Raw genomic sequence first — 19,165 nt, 5'->3', positions numbered from 1 at the left:
TGGCAATGGGTACAAGGGTCATTGCTAAATTATTTTTTATACCTTTTCTTAGGTCTTATATATTTCACATGTTCTTAAACAGACAAGGGGTATGCAGACATAGCCAGATGGGATCCTGTTATTGGCCCTGGTCCACAGGTCACTGACAAGTCTACAGCAATCAAGAGGGTAACTTGGCTTTGCATGGCCTGCCTGGGCACTACAGAGAAGCCAGCACACAGGGAGCCCACTCTCCAGGGACCAGCTCAAGTCATGCCACATTTTCCCCCAGGGTCCCCAATGATGGGACTGGACCCCACGAAGTCTCTCCCCAGACCACACCAAGGCCCAAGGGCCCACTCATATGGAACTCTTCCCAAATCAGAAAGGCCTTTGGGTCAGGGCCACTGCAGAAAGTTGTGGAAGCTTGCAATGCGGTACTCAGAAAAGTTTGGGTACAAAGAAAGCTAAAAAGGAGGCGCTGGTTCAATCACAGGCTCTGACTCCCTATTCCACAGGCCTGGTCCTTAGATGACCCAACCAGAGCAAATTAAATGCAGCTCATGCTCCTGCAGAAATTATCACAAACTCTGAGAAAGCCAGTCACCAAGACAGCAGGATTCAATTTTCCTCCTCCTCTATGCAGAACATTCTCAGGCAAATATTCCATGGTGACAAGCAAAAGCAGCAAAAGGGGGTCTGAGGGACAGAGTGCACGAAAACTCACTGAAAAGCTTCCACACCAGATTGACAGATACTGCACGTGCAAAGGAACTGGGGCACAATTCAACACCACTACTCCAGAGGACACTCTGCCTGGGCATGTACCCCTCGCCCTCACCCCACGTCCCAGTCTGGGTTAGGGGACCCTCTCGTGCAGGGCTGCTGTCTCCTGCTCCTCTTAGCTGGGAGTTAGTTGCTGTCAGGGGCCAGAGCTGGAATGATGACAAATCGATCCTTCTGCAACTGGTGATTTCACGCCTGCTTCCCCCGCTGGACTGTGAGCAACTGGAAGACAGAGGGCAAGTCTTATTTCCCTTTATATCCTCTGAGCCTGTGCCTCACGAGGACCTGGCGCATAGCAAGCTCAGTCAATGTTGGTCAGAATAAGAGATGGATGTAAGAATAGTGATGTCATGCCCCAGTTTGGCCAGGACAGTCCCAGGTTTCAGAGAATATTCCTAAAGAGCCAGACACTGCTACAGTTCCCCTTGCACAGCAACAAGATCTTTAAAATGCTTATTGAATTCTCATACCGTCACTAAGCTGGTACCATGGTTACCCTCCAAACTGGCAGCTATTCAATAGCTTAAGAGTTGAAACCCTTTCCCAAAGCAAAGAGCTAGCACCTACTGATTCCTTTGGAGGGTCTACACTCCCCTCCACTGGGGAATGGAGATTCCAATTATTGGTTGAATTAATATTTGTTAATTAACTGAATAAATGAGTGAAAGAATTCCAGAGAGGAGACTCTGTTGCCCTTCTTCCTCCTCCCCAGTGTTGCCCAAACCCACCTAGGCAGCGCGAGAGCCTCACACAGCAGGGATGGGCCAGTGAGAGAAGCAAGCCCAGCAGGAGGAGCTAGTTGGCATCTTGGGTTCCACTTTCCATCCAACTTGGTGCTTTCCCCCAAGCTAGAAGTGGATCAACAGAGACAACCGATTATAAAATGCAAAGAACATGAGATTGGCAAGATCCAGATGACCAAGACCAAGTCCATGATCTGCCACAAACCGGCGGGGGACCCTGAAGAAATCACATCACGCCTCTGGACCCCCAGTTCCACATCTGAACATTAGAGACTTGAGCTTGCTGATGCCAAAGATGTCTTTCTCAAGTTCAACGGAATAATTATAAATAGAGTCATCACCCTACCTTAGCCCCTTCCTCTACTCCTCTGACCAATATTCACTGGTCAGAAATGGAGTCCCTCTTCCCCGAAAACACCCTACCATATGCCATGGTTCTAAAGGGTGACAGCATATGACCCCTCCCTCTAAATGCAGATTTCAGTAATGCTGAAAGTGTTATCCCATACCCAAGCCCCTGAACAAGGTCAGGTGTAAAGGTTTGCAGAATTTAATGGGCACAAAAGGTTCTTACAGCAAACTTACAGCTACTTCCGCTTGGGAAGGTAAACACTGCAGGCGAATCTCCTATCGCTAAGTTTCAAGCGAGCACCTGGAGGGGTGCCCATCAGAGATGTCATGCTCCTGACCTCTCCCTCACTTCCTGCGGGAAGAGGAATCTCCAATGGGATTGGCGGGCTTGAAGAAGAAACAGAGCACACTCAGCTCATCCTCTACCCTCTCCTCCCCTGGAGCATTGGTACTCGGCTCCTCCCTACCCTAAGAGGCAGACCCCATCTGAGAGGCTTGTCCAGCCACATCTGTGCCTAGGTAGGTAAGTCTATCAAATTCAAGGGTGAAGTACAACAAGCCCGTTTGCTCACAGACCCAAGCCACATGCTCCAGCCCAGCATTTATCAGAAATAAAGCTGACATTTTGATCTTTACCTGGCAGAGTCCTGCATCACCTTGGTTCTGCTTCTCAGGCAAGGAGGAAAAGAGCATTAATCGCTACCTCCTCAAGCCCAAATATTAAGTACTATAGTAACTAATATGACACTCACATACTGTCGACCTGATGCATCTGATCCCACGGGAGCCCTGTGACCTACCCAGTAACAGGAAAGTGAACTCAGCCAAAAAGCTGCCCAGTCACAGCAGCAATCAAGGTCCCCTCCCTATATTAGCACTTTGATTAAGGAAGGAAAAGGCGTATGTAATCTAACTCACTCTCTCTCTCACTCACACTTCTTCTCATGGTCTGACACAAAGCTGAGGCTCAAAAAACATTCAGGGGCCAGCCCGGTGGTGTAGTGGTTAAGTTCATGTGCTCCACTTTGGCAGCCTGGGGTTCACCAGTTCAGATCCTGGGCACAGACCTAAATGCCGCTCATCAAGCCATGCTGTGGCAGCGTCCCACATACAAAACAGAGGAAGACTGACACAGGTATTAGCTCAGGGACAATGCTCCTCAAGCAAAAAGAGGAAGATTGGCAATGGATGTTAGCTCAGGGTTAATCTTCCTCACCAAAAAAATCAGTAACTGATAACTTTATGCATTCTCATTCATTGAAGGCTTAATAAAAGTTTACTATAGAACTTTCCATGGCTCCCTACTGTCTATGGTATAAAACTTGGCCTTCAGTCACTCTGTAACCTAGCTCTAATTCTGTTTGCCTTTATGCCCCATCACTCACCCATACCTTAGTCTCCAGCAACACTGAACTAATCTCTGGTTCTTATAGATAATCCCCAAAATTTTACCATCTACCTCAGCCAAAATCAGCTTGTCCCCAAAGCTACATGTTCCAATCTTACCTACCTTTCCAAACTCAGCTCAAATGACCCTCAATTCATTTAGTCTTACCCATTTTAGGTCACTCTCTCTGTTCCTCCTATGCCTCGGGGGTCTAAACTACGTTGGGGTATACTAGGGTTGAACAAATAAATAAACATATTGTAGATAATAAGAGACAGATTTCTCACTGCCAGAGAAATATGTTCATGTAAGGAAAAGGAGAAAACTAAAATGAACTCTGCAATGTTAGATTGGAATTGGAGACATTGGTCTGAACTCATGGTTTTTTAATAGATAGAAGTGTGTATGCATGAGTAAATGTACACAAAGATATTTCCTAGGTCTGTCTCCTGGGGGGACCTGGAAACAATGGCACCCCAGTAGCAGTATGCATCTCTAGCATCCACAGATTGGTTTCTAAATATTACTGTCCCATAGTAGGACCAGGACTCCTTGGAGAAGTGGCTGATTCCAGGGCTGGGGCAAGGACAACACAAGATGAGCCTGGGGCATCTTGTGGTATCAGAAAGTTAAGACAGTGCTCAAAAAACGATGGTCGCGTATCAAAAGAACATAGGAGCCAACCTGAAGGGGCTCTCAATGGGCAAAGTTGGAACAATTTGAGCAATAAAAATAATGATTATTTTGGATTGTAACCCATAGAATAAAATAAACACCCACAAGTTCACACGGATAAAAATAATTAAACCACTGAGGGAGACGGGACAGCTCTTTGTAACAGAAGAATTCCAATTAATAAATGTAGAAATAAGGAATACGGAAAATCATTAACTTGTTCATTAAAACGATTAGGAGCCATCGAGGCAAACTGTGCTTCTGGATCTCCTGTCTGGCTGGATTAAATAATCCAATGTTTCATTTGGTAAAGCTTCTCGTCTCTGTTCTTACAAACTCTTCTGGGGCAAAGCCCACTGCCACCACTTGACAAACAGGGAAGCAGAGGTCCTTGGTGAGGGACCAGCAGCCAAAGGATCTGGCTCCAGGTGCTAAATGGCTGGAATTCTAGCCAGCACCAACCCAACCTCTCCTCACTCTCTCTAGGCTTTGGAATTTCTGAATTTCACTTCTACCCATAAGTTACTGGTCCCTCTGTGAACTATCAAAACACTAATTATGCTTTAAGATCCAGCAGGCTTCTCCAAGAGTCTCCAGGGTATCAGGACTCATTTGGTTGCAGGTAACAGAAAACTGAACTCAAACTATCTCAAGCAAAAAGATAACTTCCTGGCACACATAAGTAAAAAGTCCAGTAGTCGGCTCAGCTTGACCTAGGGATTCAAATGATACATCTCTCCACAACACTAGCTCCATTCACAGACGAGCTTTCCTCTCATGGTGGCAAGATGGCTGCCAGCAGCTCTAAGCCAACATCCTATACTGTCAGTGAACCCAGCAGAAAGGACAGAGTTATTATTCCTTTAAAAGTCCTGGACCACATGCTTACTGGCCAGCACTGGCTCAGATGCCCATCCCTGAATCAATCTCTAGGGCCAGAGGAATGGACTCCACTGATGGCCTAAGTCACACAGAGCTGAGGATGGAGTGAGCCCCACTCACACCTCATGGTGAGGACCTGAGATATGGGTGGTTCCCCAAAGAAAAGTTCGGACGTTGCTCCCCAAAACAAGAATGGCTCCTGAGCTGCAAAATTAACATATGTCCACTACTTCCCAACCCCTTGGTCAGAATCAACTCAGTCCAGCCTCCCCAGCCCACTGCCTGGATGTCTGTACCAGCCACAACTTCTTTCTGCTTTATGAACAGACAAGTTCACACCTGTCGTCTCTGTTTATAAGCACCCTGAGCACCAGGAGTCTGATTCTCCAAAGCATCTCAGGTGCCTAGCAAAGTGCCACTGGACCCCTAGAAAACACTCCTTCACGTTAGCTCCCACCCACTCCTGAGGAGCTGAGTCACCAAGAGCCCAGCCAGCTGCGCACCAACCTTGAAAGTGCTCCTCTAAGTCACTGCCTGCCGAGCTCATCTCCCAGCTCTGGCATACTCTGGGACCTGGAGACACTGGCTTGACAAGTGAGATAATTATGTCTTACCCTTCACTCACTCCTTTATCAGTCACGCGGATGAGAACGGATAAGCATTCCGATGGAGGAAAACACTCCTACGGTATTTACTCGTGCTCTTTAGTGCCAGCCGGCTCCCACTTCCCAAGCATGATCCAGGGAGCAGCCTTCACCCTGTTATCGGGTGCCAGCCACCTCGTGCTGCCCTCTTCTCAAATGCCAGGCTGCACTTTCCTTACTGCATCCCCCAAAGCTGTCGACTTTTCCAGGAGCCGCTGCACCACCGCCTTTCAGCTGACTTACATACGAAGGGCAATTGTCTCCAAAACGCCCATCTCCCTGCCTCCTCTGCAGGGGCCTTGCCCCCCTGCCCTGGCCTGGGCCTCTCTGCAGAATGTCACTGTGGTGAGTTCCAAAGCCCACAGCACTAGTTAGATGGAGAAAGGGGGCAGGGAAAAGTTTTTGTTGTTGTTAATGCCATCCGATCAATTCCAACTCCTAGCGACCTTGTGGACAGCAGAGCGGAACCCTGCCCGGTCTTTCTGCACCATCCTCTCACCTTCTGGCACTCTATCAGACGATGCTCTGCTGTTACTCATAGGGTTTTCAGGGCCAATTTTTCAGCAGTGGGTGGCCATGTCCTTCTTCCCAGTCTATCTAGTATAGAAGCTCTGCTGAAACCTGTCCACCATGGGTGACCCTGATGCTACTTGAAAGACCAGTGGCATAGCTTTCAGCATCACAACAACACACAGCCGCCACAGTATGACAAGGGAAAAGCAGGGGGGCATTAAGTCTCATAGGCAGAGGCTTTGAGATCTTCCAATAAATACTAACATTTCATTCATTCATTCACTCAACAAGCCTTTATTCAGGACCTACTGTGTCCTGGGCACTGCTGTAGGTGCTGCAGACATGGAAATATACAACACAGACCAAGTCTCTGTCCTCATGGAGCACACCTTCTAGCAGACATCTGACTTATTTTTGATCCCTGCCTTACATTTACATTTCACAAGGCACTAACTCAGATATTAGCTATATCATCCTCAGTAGGTGGTATCACCGTCTCTAGTCTACAGATAAGGAAAACGGCAGCTCCAAAAGATTAAATGACCTTCCCAAAATCAAGGCACAAATTCAGGTCTTCTAACTACAAACCCTGCACTCATTCTGGGGCCTCTCCCAAGGCAAGGAGCTAGCAGGGCGCAGCCTGGCACTGAAACAGACATTAAATCAGCTCAGTCCTAGGCATCATCGCTAAAGGTAGAAAATATGACAAAGAAGACCCAATTCGTGATCTAAAGGAATCTATAGTCTAGAGAGAGAAAGACATGTAACCAACTATCATCAGGGGCAGAACAGAGAAGATGGAGTGATTAAATTCAAACAGGAAGATACCTCTGGAAGGATACATGGGACATAAGGATTGCCTCCAGGCAGGGAAAGGGGGTACCTGAGGAACAGGGACAGAAGGATCATTTTGTACAATCAAATGTTATCTATTTTGAATTGTATACCACGCAAATCTATTTCCCATTAAATGACACTTTGAGGATGCAATCAGCCAAATCCTGAATGTGGAAAACTCTACAGGATAAATGATCCGGTTTCTTCAACAAGCAAACAGCTAAAAGAAAACCAAAAAAAAGGAGGGCAGGGAGGGGAAACATTAGAGATTTTAAAAGATTTAGGAAATGTCAACCAAACATAACACATGCACCTTGTTTGGATCCAGAGTTGAACAAACTAACTTTAAAAAGACATTTTGGGGGCCAGCCCGGTGGTGCAGTGGTTAAGTGCGCACGTTCCGCTTTGGCAGCCCAGGATTCGCCGGTTCGAATCCAAGGTGCAGACATGGCACCGCAAGGCAAGCCATGCTGTGGTAGGCATCCCACATATAAAGTAGAGGAAGATGGGCTCGGATGTTAGCTCAGGGCCAGTCTTCCTCAGCAAAAAGAGGAGGATTGGCAGATGTTAGCTCAGGGCTAGTCTTCCTCAAAAAAAAAAGACATTTTGGGGACAACAAGGGAAATTTGAATATGGACTAGTTATTAGAGGTTATTAAGGAATTATTTTTAATTTTGTTAGGTTGGATCGTGGTATCATAGTTCAGTTTTTGCTAACGTCCTTATCTATGAGAGATACATACTAAAGTATTTATAGATGAAATAAGACAATGCCTGAGATCTGCTTTTAAATATTTCAGCAAAAAATAGTGAATAAATAAATGAATAAAAAATAAATGAATAAACAGATAAACAAAGGAGAGAGTAGATGAAACAAGATTGGCAAAACGTCATCATTTCTGAAGCTGGATGATAGTTACACAGGGGTTCATGATACTATTCTCTCTACTCTTTTTAATGGTTGAAATGTCTATAATGAAAAGTTTAAATAAAAATTTAAAAATTAATTATTCCATCTACCTAGAAGATGGAGAAGGAAGGTGTCACAGAAGGGAAATGTTGGAGCTGAGTCCAGAAGGATGACTAGAAATTTTCTAAGAGGCAAAGGGCATTCCAGGCTGAGCAAAGACACACAGATCTATCACAAGCTTCTCTCTAGAAGACCCAAAGGTATCTACATTTGACCCCAAACTCAACTTACATCCACAAAAATGTCCTCTTGCCTGATCCCCCAATTCTCTGGGACATCGAAACATAGCATCAAGATCAACTGCCCTGTTCCAAGTGAGGATAGAACGTGTGGGGTCAACAGCTCCACTCGGAGGCCTACAAGAGGCCCTCATGCAGCCTTCAGAGGACAGGACAGCAATGAACCTCTTTCAGTCGGGTTTTGCCTGACAAAGCAGTTTGGGAGCCAGCTGACTTATCTCAGGGACAGAGCCTACATCCTTCCTGAGTCATCCCAGACACTCGTGCTCCCCAGAAACACACACTAGCCTCCCCAGCAGCCCCTTGTAGATTCATAACCTCAGTACCACAGGATCCAGCTTGATGTCGGCTTGGCAGCCCAGCTGATCAGCACTAAAACACCCCTAAGTGAAGGAGGAGATGGTCCCCTTCCTTCTGTCCAAGCCCCCAGCCTCAATCCCCACATTGCCCCCTGCCCACCTCCAGCTGTACACAGGGAGCTTGCTGGCTTTGCAGCCACTTAGGACTTATCCAGTCCTGGCCCGGCTCAGATGGGTCCCACAGGTCCCTTACCTTGGATCGAAGCTGCAAGTACTCCTCTGAGCCATAGGGGACACTCCTCAGGGAGGTGAGATAGTCATAACTGATGACAGCTGTCTGTTAACCAAGGAAGACAAACGCTTAGCACCCAGACATCAAATATTATTCCTCTGCCTACGCCCTGCAGCTGCAGGCCCCTGACACAGGTGAGTACGGCTTGGGGAGTGGACAGTCCCACTCCTAAGGTGAGCTGCCCCCAGATCTTAGCCAGGCTGGCATCTTCCTGGCATTCAGGGCTCTGCACAAAAGCCTCCTCTGCAGAGATCCCCAATCTAAAGTTGATCCCCCCCACCAAGAACACTGAATTATTATCATAACAAACCACCGTCCAAAATTACCTGCCCATTTGTTTCCTTGTATATGGACTGTCTCTACTTTGCTAGAAGGTCAGCTCTATAAGCACAGGGGCTTGTCCCTCCTGTTCATCATCGTACCCTCTGCACCTTTTACAGTGCCAGGCACATACGTAAATGCTCAGTAAATACTCATTGAATGGATGCTGTTGGATAAACTTATCCTACTTCTCTGTATCACAAATAAACATCTTTTCATATTTATGTTTGCTCTGATAGCACTAAGTTTTCATTCTGGGTCCCTCAGCCAAAACTCCAGAAGAGGGCCCCTCATCCTTAGTGAATCAGAAAATTACAGGCTGTCAGACATCTCAGGCATGGAGGAGCTTGGGGGTTACCCAGCCTAAACCTTCATTTTTAGAATTGAGCAGCTGAGGCCCCTAGAAGTCAAGGGGCTTAGAAGGTTGATGTGGAGAGGAGTCCATTCTTTTGCCTGCACCCCTCAAAGCTTCATTCCATTTGACATGTACTTGTTGAACACAACCACCAGCAAGCCCATCACTGAGCCGTACACAAAGGCTGATCAAGACCAGAGCCCTTGACCTTTAAAGAAAGCACAGCCTAGTGGATGGTTTGTAAAGCACTGGTTAATACCTTCCTCCTCCCTTGCCAACTATTCAAATCTCTAAGGTTCTCAAACTCTGCATCCCGTAGGGCACTCATCCTGACTCCCAAGCCACAGGGCTCGCTCCTGTGTCTGAGGTCCCGTAGCAGTGGTCACCTGAGTCACTCATTTTGACCCATACACGGCTTTAGGGTTTTTTTGACTCATTCACGTGTACACTTCTCAACTGAAAGCTCCTTCAAAGCTGAGTCTACATGGAAGAATTTGTTTCTACCCCTAAAAGCAGATAAGACAATGCTGGGCAAGGCACTCGGTAAACACCCGGGAATCATTTCATATTCCATGGCCTGTTACCTATTTGTCTGTCTTGATGCTATGACTCAGCTGACCACAGGGGACAGGCATCACATCAATGGCCTCCCTCTGAGCCAGGCCAGGGAGAAGACTTGACAATGCTGACTACTAAGGAAATAGTTAGACAACCACTCAAACAGGCTGTGCATCAGAGAATATCTACATCCAGGGGAGGAAAGGACGAGCTCATCCTGCAGCACACCAAGGAGGAAAGAAAGCATGCAGCATGGGGCAATCTACCCACCAACGTGGCAACTATATGGGCATGTCTGGGGGAGCCTCCTTTCACAGAGTTAAGAGGACATGATCACACCAGAAGGTTGTTCCTGAGCCACTGGAGAAAACTTCCAATGGTCACGAGTCAACTCAGACTCCCAGTTTGGGGATTAGAGGGGATGCCCAAAGTTTTCCGAGACCTAAAGGCTCTGAGTATGAGCCCTGTTTCAGGAACTATTCACCGACTGGGGAGAGACCAAGTTTTCTGGTAGAAAAGTCCTGCAATGTCCTCCCTCCACGTGCATTTGCTGAGGAGCACAGTCTCCTGAATCTGTCATGAAAATAAGATACGGAACCTAAAATGTAAGGCTTCAGAACAGAGACCCCAAGCAATCCTGCTCCATTTAACTTCAGGATGGCAGAGGTTGTGCATACAGAAATAGAGGTGCATGAGGGTGCACACCCATGCCTGTGCAACTCTGGAGAGGGAGCTTTGCACATGCAAGGGTACACATGGACCTTCACACATGTGTGCCCAGCGTGTCCATCTGCCACGTGTATGAACACCTGCAAGTAATATTGTAGTTCCTTTGCCATCCCTAAAATGAGAAAAACCTACCGTAGCGACTGCTCTGCCCACCCTGACAGCGCCAAAGTCATTTGGGTCCAAGTACTTGTTGCTGTAGAGGTAGAAGCCAGAGGCGGCAAGAGCCATGCTGGTCCATGAAGCAAGCCTGAGAGCCCTTCTGGCCATGTCCCCGGACCCTGCGGAAGGAAAGCAGGGAAAGAAGAACAGTTGAGTTTCATACTTAGTCAGACGAGGATCCAAACCCAGGCTCTGCCACTTAAGAGACTGTATGACCTTGGGTCATCTCTTTAATCGCCTTGTGCCTCAGTTTCCTCATCTGTAACAGAGGATGATACCTACCTCAAAAATTATTGGGATAACATGAGATCAAGTATATAAAACACTGAGCATAGTACCTGGCACAAGTCAACTCTCAAAGCCCTTCTTCCTTCAACAGTGCTGGGCACTGCTCAAGGCACTGGGGAGAGTGAACAAGACAAAGTTCTTGCTCATGTGGTGCTTACACTCTAGAGCGGGTGACAGATCATAAGCACTTGGACATATAATATATTAGAATGGCAGCTGCTATTAAGTGCCGAGAAGAAAATCAAAAAGGGAAAGAGGAAGGATGAGGAATATGCGACGAAGGATGCTACTTCAGATTAGAAAAGCAGGAGAATGCAAACCATCTTTACTTGAAACTATTATGATACCACCACGATGCAGACACAGGCGTCCTTAGGCCTCTCTGCCCAGGTCAGAAGTGGTCAGGCCACAGCAAAAATGGCAGCTGGTCAGAAGCAGCCAGGGAAGCCCTCCATATCTGGCTGGTTTTCAAAATATTTATTTCGGTTAGAGTAGACTGCCCTTGTCTAGGCAGAGCTCCTTGAGAGAGTGACAAAGACTCTGACTTCTTTGTCCACTCACAGTCCTGCAGGGGGCTTTAAGGTTAGGAATTCAGTGTTCACCTGCTGATCTGATCTGTTTAGCCAAACTCATGCCCCTGGTCAGTGGGATCAAGTGGGATCCTGGCTCCCTGATACCTAAAGGCATTCCCCACCCTCCACCAGGTGGCTGCTCATTCATTCTTTCGGGCCTTTGCACCTAATGGACTGCTTCCCCTTCAATTCCTGGGGATTCTGTATTCGACGAAAATCCTTGGCTACAGCTGCAGCTGCCAGGGGAGAAGTCCCACCCAGGAGAAGTGTACCACCAGGCCACCCACAGGTGCAAACCCTGCACAGACAGGGCAGGAAAATTCAGGTCATCACTCCGTTGGCTTGTGCTCTAGGACTCAGTTTGTGGCCAACACCTCCCTTTTCTGTGCCTCTGTTTCCCCTTTGTATGGAAACTATTGCTACAAACAGCCTTGTCTTCATTTTCTTTAAAGTCTATTTTGACTCATGCTGCATAATATAGCCACGGATTTTTCTAAGTATCCACAGATAGATTGTTCCGTTATTTTACTTTCAACTTACATTTTATACTGTTTCTCTAAACAGCATATAGTTGTTTTTTTTCTGTTTGCCTTTAATATAATAACGTATGTACTTGAATTTAATTTTGCCATCCTCCATGCTTTCTATGTTTCCTACCTGTTCTGTTTCTTTTTCTCTCCTTTCCTGACTCTTTCTGGACTTAACACTTTCTATAATTCGTGTTTTTCTCTTTGTGGTCTTCTTTTCCTAATCCAGCATTTCTAAAGTATGGTCAGAGGAACACCTGCAAAAAATATCAGCCTGGGTGCCATTTCAAAAATGCAGTTTTCTGAAGTCCACCCCCTGACCCACCGAATCACCAACTCTGGGGGTGAGCTCAGGAATCCGCATTCTAATAAGATACTGGGTGATTTTTATGCAAGCTGAACTTTGACAACTACTCTTCTAAATATTTTCTTTTTAATAAGGAGAGGCTTCATGTGTTCAAATTCATCAGTGAAATCATGCCCAAAAAACAAGCCTTCTAAGTTTATCCTACCCACCCCCAACCCCAGGTGACTGCATTCATCCCACAAGGGTGACTGCAAACAATTATTTTTAAATAAATAATTTAAGAAACTCATTTCTTTCCCTAAACACAAATGCTCTGGCCCAACTCCTGGGATTAGCTCCTAACTCTGCCAGAAAGGGGTTTGTAAATAAAAAGAATAAATTAAAACCTTGCTTTGTAGCATGCTGTTTACCGTCTTTATATCTTCTTTATTTTATGAAAACCTTCCTTTCACTATCCCTCATTCCTTTCCAACAAGAGAGCACGGTGGTTGAGAACGTGCATTCCAGAGTCCAACGGGCCTGGGTTTGAGTCCCGACACAGTCACTTACACACTGGGCAAGCAGGCTAGCTGCTGACTCTCTCTGAATCTCGTGACTGTGACCTCTCCTATAAAACGGGGATGACGACAGCAGTGCCTACTTGGTGGGGTGGTAAGGAATGAGGAAATCATGCAACATGTTTAGCAAGGTGCCACCTACACAGTAAGAACACAATAGCAACTACTATTATCACCAACACTGTTGTTGTTTTTATTATGATTATTTCTTCACCCAATGCCAGGTTTTGGTAAAGGATCTTATTAGTCCCCTGCCTGTCAGCTCCCAGAGGACTTCTGCATGCCCCACTTCTAAAATCCTGGCAGGCCCCCTAACTCCACCTTTCACCTTGCTCTCTCCACCCTCGACCTTTAGTATTTTCTATCGAGAGGGGTGGCATGCTCAGTTCACCCTCTACCTTGTTTCTGCCAAGACATAGGTTCCCGATCAGACCCAGAAGCAGGCCTTAAATGAGGCTGAGCGCCCTCAGCTCATTCCACACCTTCCTTCTTCAAGATCATCAGTGCAAGAAGGTCCACGAGGGGGGATCCAGGGACCTTCCTGTGGGGCCTGCAGAGAAGCCATGTTAAGAAGGTAGTACGGAGCGACTGGTGGTTAAGAACTCAGCCTCTGGAGACAGGAAGAATCCTGGCTCTATTGCTCACCAGCTGCGTAACCTTGAGCAAGTCACAACCTCTTGGAGCCTCTGGGTAATATCAACAAAAGGGAGCGCCTGATAGTACCTACCTCATAGGGTCGTTGTGAGAACTAAATGAAATGCTGCTTTAACATAGTGCCTAACCTGCTCACCAAACAAGACTTCTTTATTGTTATTTTAAACATCATTTCTTCTCCTCTGAAAAGTTGAAGAGCTTATGGAAAAGAACTCCTAGCACCCAGAGGATCAGGATTTAGCATAAACTTATACAATTAATAAAGGAGGGGAGGGAGGCCATCATACCTTGCCTGAACGACTCAACCATTCCCCATTCCAAACACTTTTCCACATCCCATCCAACCCTCACTCTGCCACTGGAGCTAACATCATCCTAACCCACAAGAGCACTCATATCACTCCTACCTCCCCCCCACCCATCAAAAAGCCCAAATTCTCCACCAAGGCATTCAAGGCCCACCACATTCTCATCTCAACCCACCTGTCTAACCTCATCTCCAAAAAGATTCCTCCCCACTAAACCTATTATTATTTCTCTATGAAGCCGATCACTCAGAATGTGTTGCTCTTTCCTCTTTGGTCTTATTATGCACTGCCTTTATCTCTAATGATCTGGTCCTACATTTGCCTCTTCCACTAAAGGCAAAGGGTCGAGTTTGCTAATAAATAAATGAGTAAATAAGTCTGCTAATAAATAGATGATTGAATCAATGCATGATTGAATTTTCCCCAGTCTATTCTCAACATGGAAACTTAAGTCCAACTACGCAGCCCTCAGCTCTAAACTCTCCAGGCTCCCACCTCACTCAGATGAAGAGCCAAGGCTTTGGCATGGCCTATGGGGCTCTACCTGATCTGACTCCCAATTCCCTCCAGGCTCTCAGGCCTTTCCACTTTCTCCAGTGGCACTGGCCTCCTTGCTATTCCTCAAACATGCCAGGCACGGCCCAGCCTCTAGCTTTTGCACTTGCTGTTCTCCCTACTTATAACACGGGTCAGCAAACTATTTCTGTAAAGGGCCATACAGTAGATATTTTTGGCTTCAAAGGCCAAACGTCTCTGTCGCAACAACTCAACTGTATTGTTGCGCAAAGCAAATAGCAGCCACAGACAAGATATAAAGTCTTCGGTGTGGCCTGGCCTGTCTGGCCCTCAAGCCATAGTTTACCCAACCCTGGCTTAGCACACAGTAGGTGCTCCAAAAGTATTTATGGAATGAATGAATCAATGAATGGATAAACTGTACCCCATGAGGCCTGTGCAGAGCCAGTAACAGCACAGGTCTCCAGGGGAGAATCACATACCCAGGGCTGACAATTCAACAGCCATCCTGCCCAGTCACCCCCAGCACCACCTCCCAGCCCTTGCCTCCTCTAAACCCTATCCTCCTGGTGCACCATCACTAGTCTTGAGACCACCTCTGAGTGGGGAAGCAGCAGCGAAGCGGACATAACTCCCAAGACCCAGTTTTCATGCACATGTCCTCAGTAATAAAAGAGGTGGAAATTGAAAAACACCAAATAGTTGATATAGGAGCCAAACTGTGTCTAAATAGACTGGAGGCCGGAGTTTTCCATAAGGTGTCACCGAGTCTTTAACATGCAAATGAGTTGCTTCCCTCCAGGTATTTTAAAAGACCCTGCCAGCCGTGAAATATGTCTGTCGATGAAAAACACCTTTCGTTATTAAATCCTTTGCTAATGAATCACCTGCCCTGTTCTGTTTACTTGTCTTTTTGACTTTCACCTGAGTTACCTCTCATAAGAGCACATTTGGGGGGGGGGGGGGAGGTAGTGTCTGAGGCCACCAAGATCCTAAAACCTAATAATTAGGTAATAATATTAGCAATAACTAACCTTTACAAAGCCCTTTGCACTCATCATCTCATTAGATGGTCCACACAACCCAGAGAAGTAAACAAATATTATTACCATCCCCAGGTATAAAAGAGGAACCAAGGATCAGAGAGGGTGAGTGGTTTGCCCCAGGTGACCAGATAATAAATGGCAGAATAAGAGCTTGGACCCTTCTCTTTATGGTACACGTTCTCCTTGACAGGGACTCAAAGACCTCCGATCACCAACATTCTTACCTCCATTTACAAGTAACCAGATCAATCACTGTGGGCAGGGACCAGATTTCTGACCCTTTCCCCACTCCACCTCAAAGAGTGCCAGGCATGTGGAAGATGCTGCTTGGAGTCCTGGAAATCAACAGCGTGTCACAAGATCAACCAGTGCACCTCACCAGAAACAACCGATTCCAGTCTGTGAAACATTCAGGAGAGCTGTGCTATTGTCAGGTCAATTGAAATCCATCTCCCTGGACCTCAGGAAACACCCCAGCAGGTCATGAAACAAGGCAACAGGAGAGTCTGGAAAGTTCTACAAATGTGAAGTTGATGGTAAAACAAAAGTTCCATCCCCTGGATACAACTAAATGGGGAACCAAGCACGTACCCTTCACAGGGGATTTCGCCTTCTCAGTTACCACCCATTGGCAGCCTCCTCCCCATGCCACATTCCAGGACAATAAGCCTAGAAGCAGCTCTCCCAGCTAGGCACACAGATGAGAATGGCCACAGAGGAAAGTGTGAGGGATCAAAATTGGCCACCCCAAAATGTGTCTCTTTGCCTTGATAGAACAAAAGACTGAAAGAAACTTTGACCTTCCTCCTAACTGCCTAAAAGAATTTAAGATAGAAGGTCTGTCCCCAGGACAGGCCATCACCATAGATAACTCTGGGTATCCGTAGACTGTGACAGTCCTCACTAAGCCCATTCTTATCAAAGTTCTGTTCACCAAACATTTGTTTTTCCATCTCCATGTGAATTGCCTTCCTCCCCTTTGAAGTCCCAAACCACTACCACAACATCCTCCTTTGTCTTTAGCTGAAGATGATATTTGAGCTGGCAGCTCGGCCATTCTGAGAAGTTACCCAGTTTTCCTGGGTTTCTCCCACGTACACACATTACAAAGCTTTGTTTGATTTTCTCCTGTTATTCTGTCTCATGTCAATTTAATTTGTAGCCCAGCCAAAAGGACCTAGAGTGGGTAGAGGAATTTTCTTCCTCCCCTACAAAAGGAACTTAGGGCTCTAATTCCACTAATCTCATAAAGTGACCACAGCCTCCTCCCATTTCCTAGAGAGACTATTAGACAAATGAGCATTATTTCGTCTGGTCTGCTCCCAAGCCTGGAAAAGATCCAATAATGCCCTTGGAGACAGTGATCAGGTGTTCAAGGAAACCCGGCTACTGATGCGGATAAAAAGCAAACACAGTGAATGATACCATCATGTCTCAAGTCTGGAAAGATGCTGAGTCAATACCTAGGGACCACCCAGTTGGCCTGAGCAGTCTTAGGGCCTGCCCTGCCCTACAGAGAACCATGTAGTCCAAATGTAATCACACTCCTTTTCCTAGTATTTGATGCACAGAAGGTGCTTGAATCAATATTGATTAAATAAAAGAAGGTGACTGATGCCAAGATCCCAAAGTAGACAGGGAACATAAATCTCACTCAGGCAAGGAAGAGAAATTCTCCACGCAGCGTCCTGGGAAAGGGGGACGCGGGGAGAACATGGAAAGTCAAGTGCAAAGAGCGAGCCACAGTAAGAGAAGAAAAGTAAGTGAGCTTCCAGTAGGAGAGGTACAGTGCCAAGTGTGGAAACATCTCATGTAACTGGCACAGCGACATTCTGAGGTGCATACTCTTAGAGCTTCATTCTACAGATAAGGAAGTCGAGTTTCAGAAAAGGTAAGAAACTTGGCCAGGAAGCTAGTAAGTGATGGAGCCAGAACTTGAATACAAGTGTGTCTGCTCCAACCAAGAGAGCACAGAGCGGGCGAGAAGAGGCTTGCTGGGCCCTGAGGTGGGTCACTAGAGTCCCTCTGACATGGAAATCTAAACCCAGGAGGTTTATTCAGTGAGCTGGGGGGGAGGGAAGCAGGAGGGAATGGATGTCTGAACCAAGCACTGTTCTTATCTTACAGGCCCTTTGTCTGACAAGAAAATAAGTGTGTATCAGAAGGGAATAAAAAGTAAACTCTCCCAGCAGAGGTCAAATATTACATCTGTGAGGACTGAGGGCTGTTGAGAAATGGCCAAGCAAATAGTGACACAATAAGACAGAATATGATGTAATCCAGGAAAAGTGACACAAGTGCAGATGACATGAAAATCTGTATATAAAGTAATGTGGGGGGAATTAACAGTGTACAAAGTAAGATGCACATGTTTACAATAACACCAAAAGTTAAAATGGCAAACAAGGACAGAAAGGCCCATAAGCAGGAGTAAAGAGTTGGTGCTTTAATTCACAGGATTTTTTCCTATAAAACAGTAGTTCTCAAAAGTATGGCCCCAGACCAGTAGCATCCTCACCTCCTGGGAACATGCTAGGAATGCAAATTCTTGCTGCGCACCACAGACCTACTGAGTCAGGCACTTTGGTGATGGGGTCCAGCATTGTGTATTGTAACAAGCCCTCCAGATGATTCTGATGCACGCTAAAGTTTGAGAACTACCGCAGTAAGAGAATGCTTAAAGAAAATGTATGAAGACACAAAGTCTAATTCACTTTCAAATATTTCTTGAGTGCCCACTAAGCGCCAAGCATCATGGAGGTGATCAATAAATACTTGTTGAATTGCATGACCTCCTAGTTAATGGAAAGTAAATGCTACTGAACCTGGGGAGAGCGGTGTACTAGGTGTCTTCTAAAGGCTGCTCCCCATACACGGGCTGTCATCAGCACTAAGGGCCCTACAAGGCGCTGGAGTTAAGGGCCGCTCTGGGGCACGCCGCACGTCCAGGCGGAGGGCCGGGATATCTGTGTCGCCCCCTGCTCTTGCCCAGACCATGCTCCAGCCCCAGCCGCCTGCGTCTGGAGCCCACAGACCACCTAGGGGGTGAGGACATCTGGGTGAACCCTCCTCCAGCTCCCCGCCACCGAAGTAGCCAGTCCACGCTTCCGCCCACAAGCCAGGCTGGAGAGTCACCGCAGGGAGGCGGGGCACTGCCAGTCACCCGAACCACGTGACTGCGCGCTGGGCCCCCCGTGACAAGGTCACTGGCGGGGGGGTTCTCTCCTAGCGGCCCGAACAGAGACGGGCGCCCAGAGTGTCTACACTGGCTCCCCTGCGCTCCACAAGCCGTGCGGCCCTGGGTGCCCGGGCTCTGCGCCGGCCTCCGAGGGGCTGCCCCTACTCACCCCGAGGGAAGCAGAGCCGCGGCGCCGGGCTTCCTGCCGCAGCCGGGCGGCCTGGGTTCGCAGGGAACCTGGCTCTCCTCCACCCTCTGATTGCGCTCAGTTGAGCCGAGGCGCCGCGCGGCCTGCCGGGACTTGTAGTCCTTCCTGGTTCCCTAAGCCGAGACGACTCGGGCCAAAGAACCACCGCGGTCCCCCTGGGCAGCTCCACTGGCAGGAGACAGAGGGATCACAGACGCTTTACCTGTCAGATGGCCCGGGCTGCGGACACAGAATCCTCCTGAAAACTTGTTTTCAAAAGGCTTTCCAAGAGGTCATAGATTTGGCT

General features: G+C 47.2%; 1 protein-coding gene across 2 annotated transcripts in view; it reads right to left on the bottom strand.

Annotated features, from left to right (window-relative positions):
* ADCK1 (aarF domain containing kinase 1) overlaps positions 1-18,961 on the bottom strand; it is a 112,003-nt gene extending 93,042 nt beyond the window's left edge. Inside the window, exons 1-3 of one of the 2 annotated variants that reach the window (XM_014846732.3) lie at positions 18,841-18,961; positions 10,692-10,837; positions 8,558-8,641 (exon numbers count right to left, since the gene is read on the bottom strand). In XM_014846732.3, the coding sequence (XP_014702218.2) occupies positions 8,558-8,641; positions 10,692-10,826 (219 nt within the window). In that variant the 5' untranslated portion in view covers positions 10,827-10,837; positions 18,841-18,961. Of the gene's footprint in view, positions 1-1,493; positions 1,614-8,557; positions 8,642-10,691; positions 10,838-18,840 lie in introns of those variants that run through there. The other variant, XM_070514126.1, reaches the window with a different exon arrangement.
* Positions 18,962-19,165: the final 204 nt, after the last annotated feature.

Source organism: Equus asinus, chromosome 7 (assembly GCF_041296235.1).
Source record: "Equus asinus isolate D_3611 breed Donkey chromosome 7, EquAss-T2T_v2, whole genome shotgun sequence".
NCBI lineage: Eukaryota > Metazoa > Chordata > Mammalia > Perissodactyla > Equidae > Equus > Equus asinus.
This window is presented reverse-complemented; position numbering and strand designations above follow the sequence as displayed.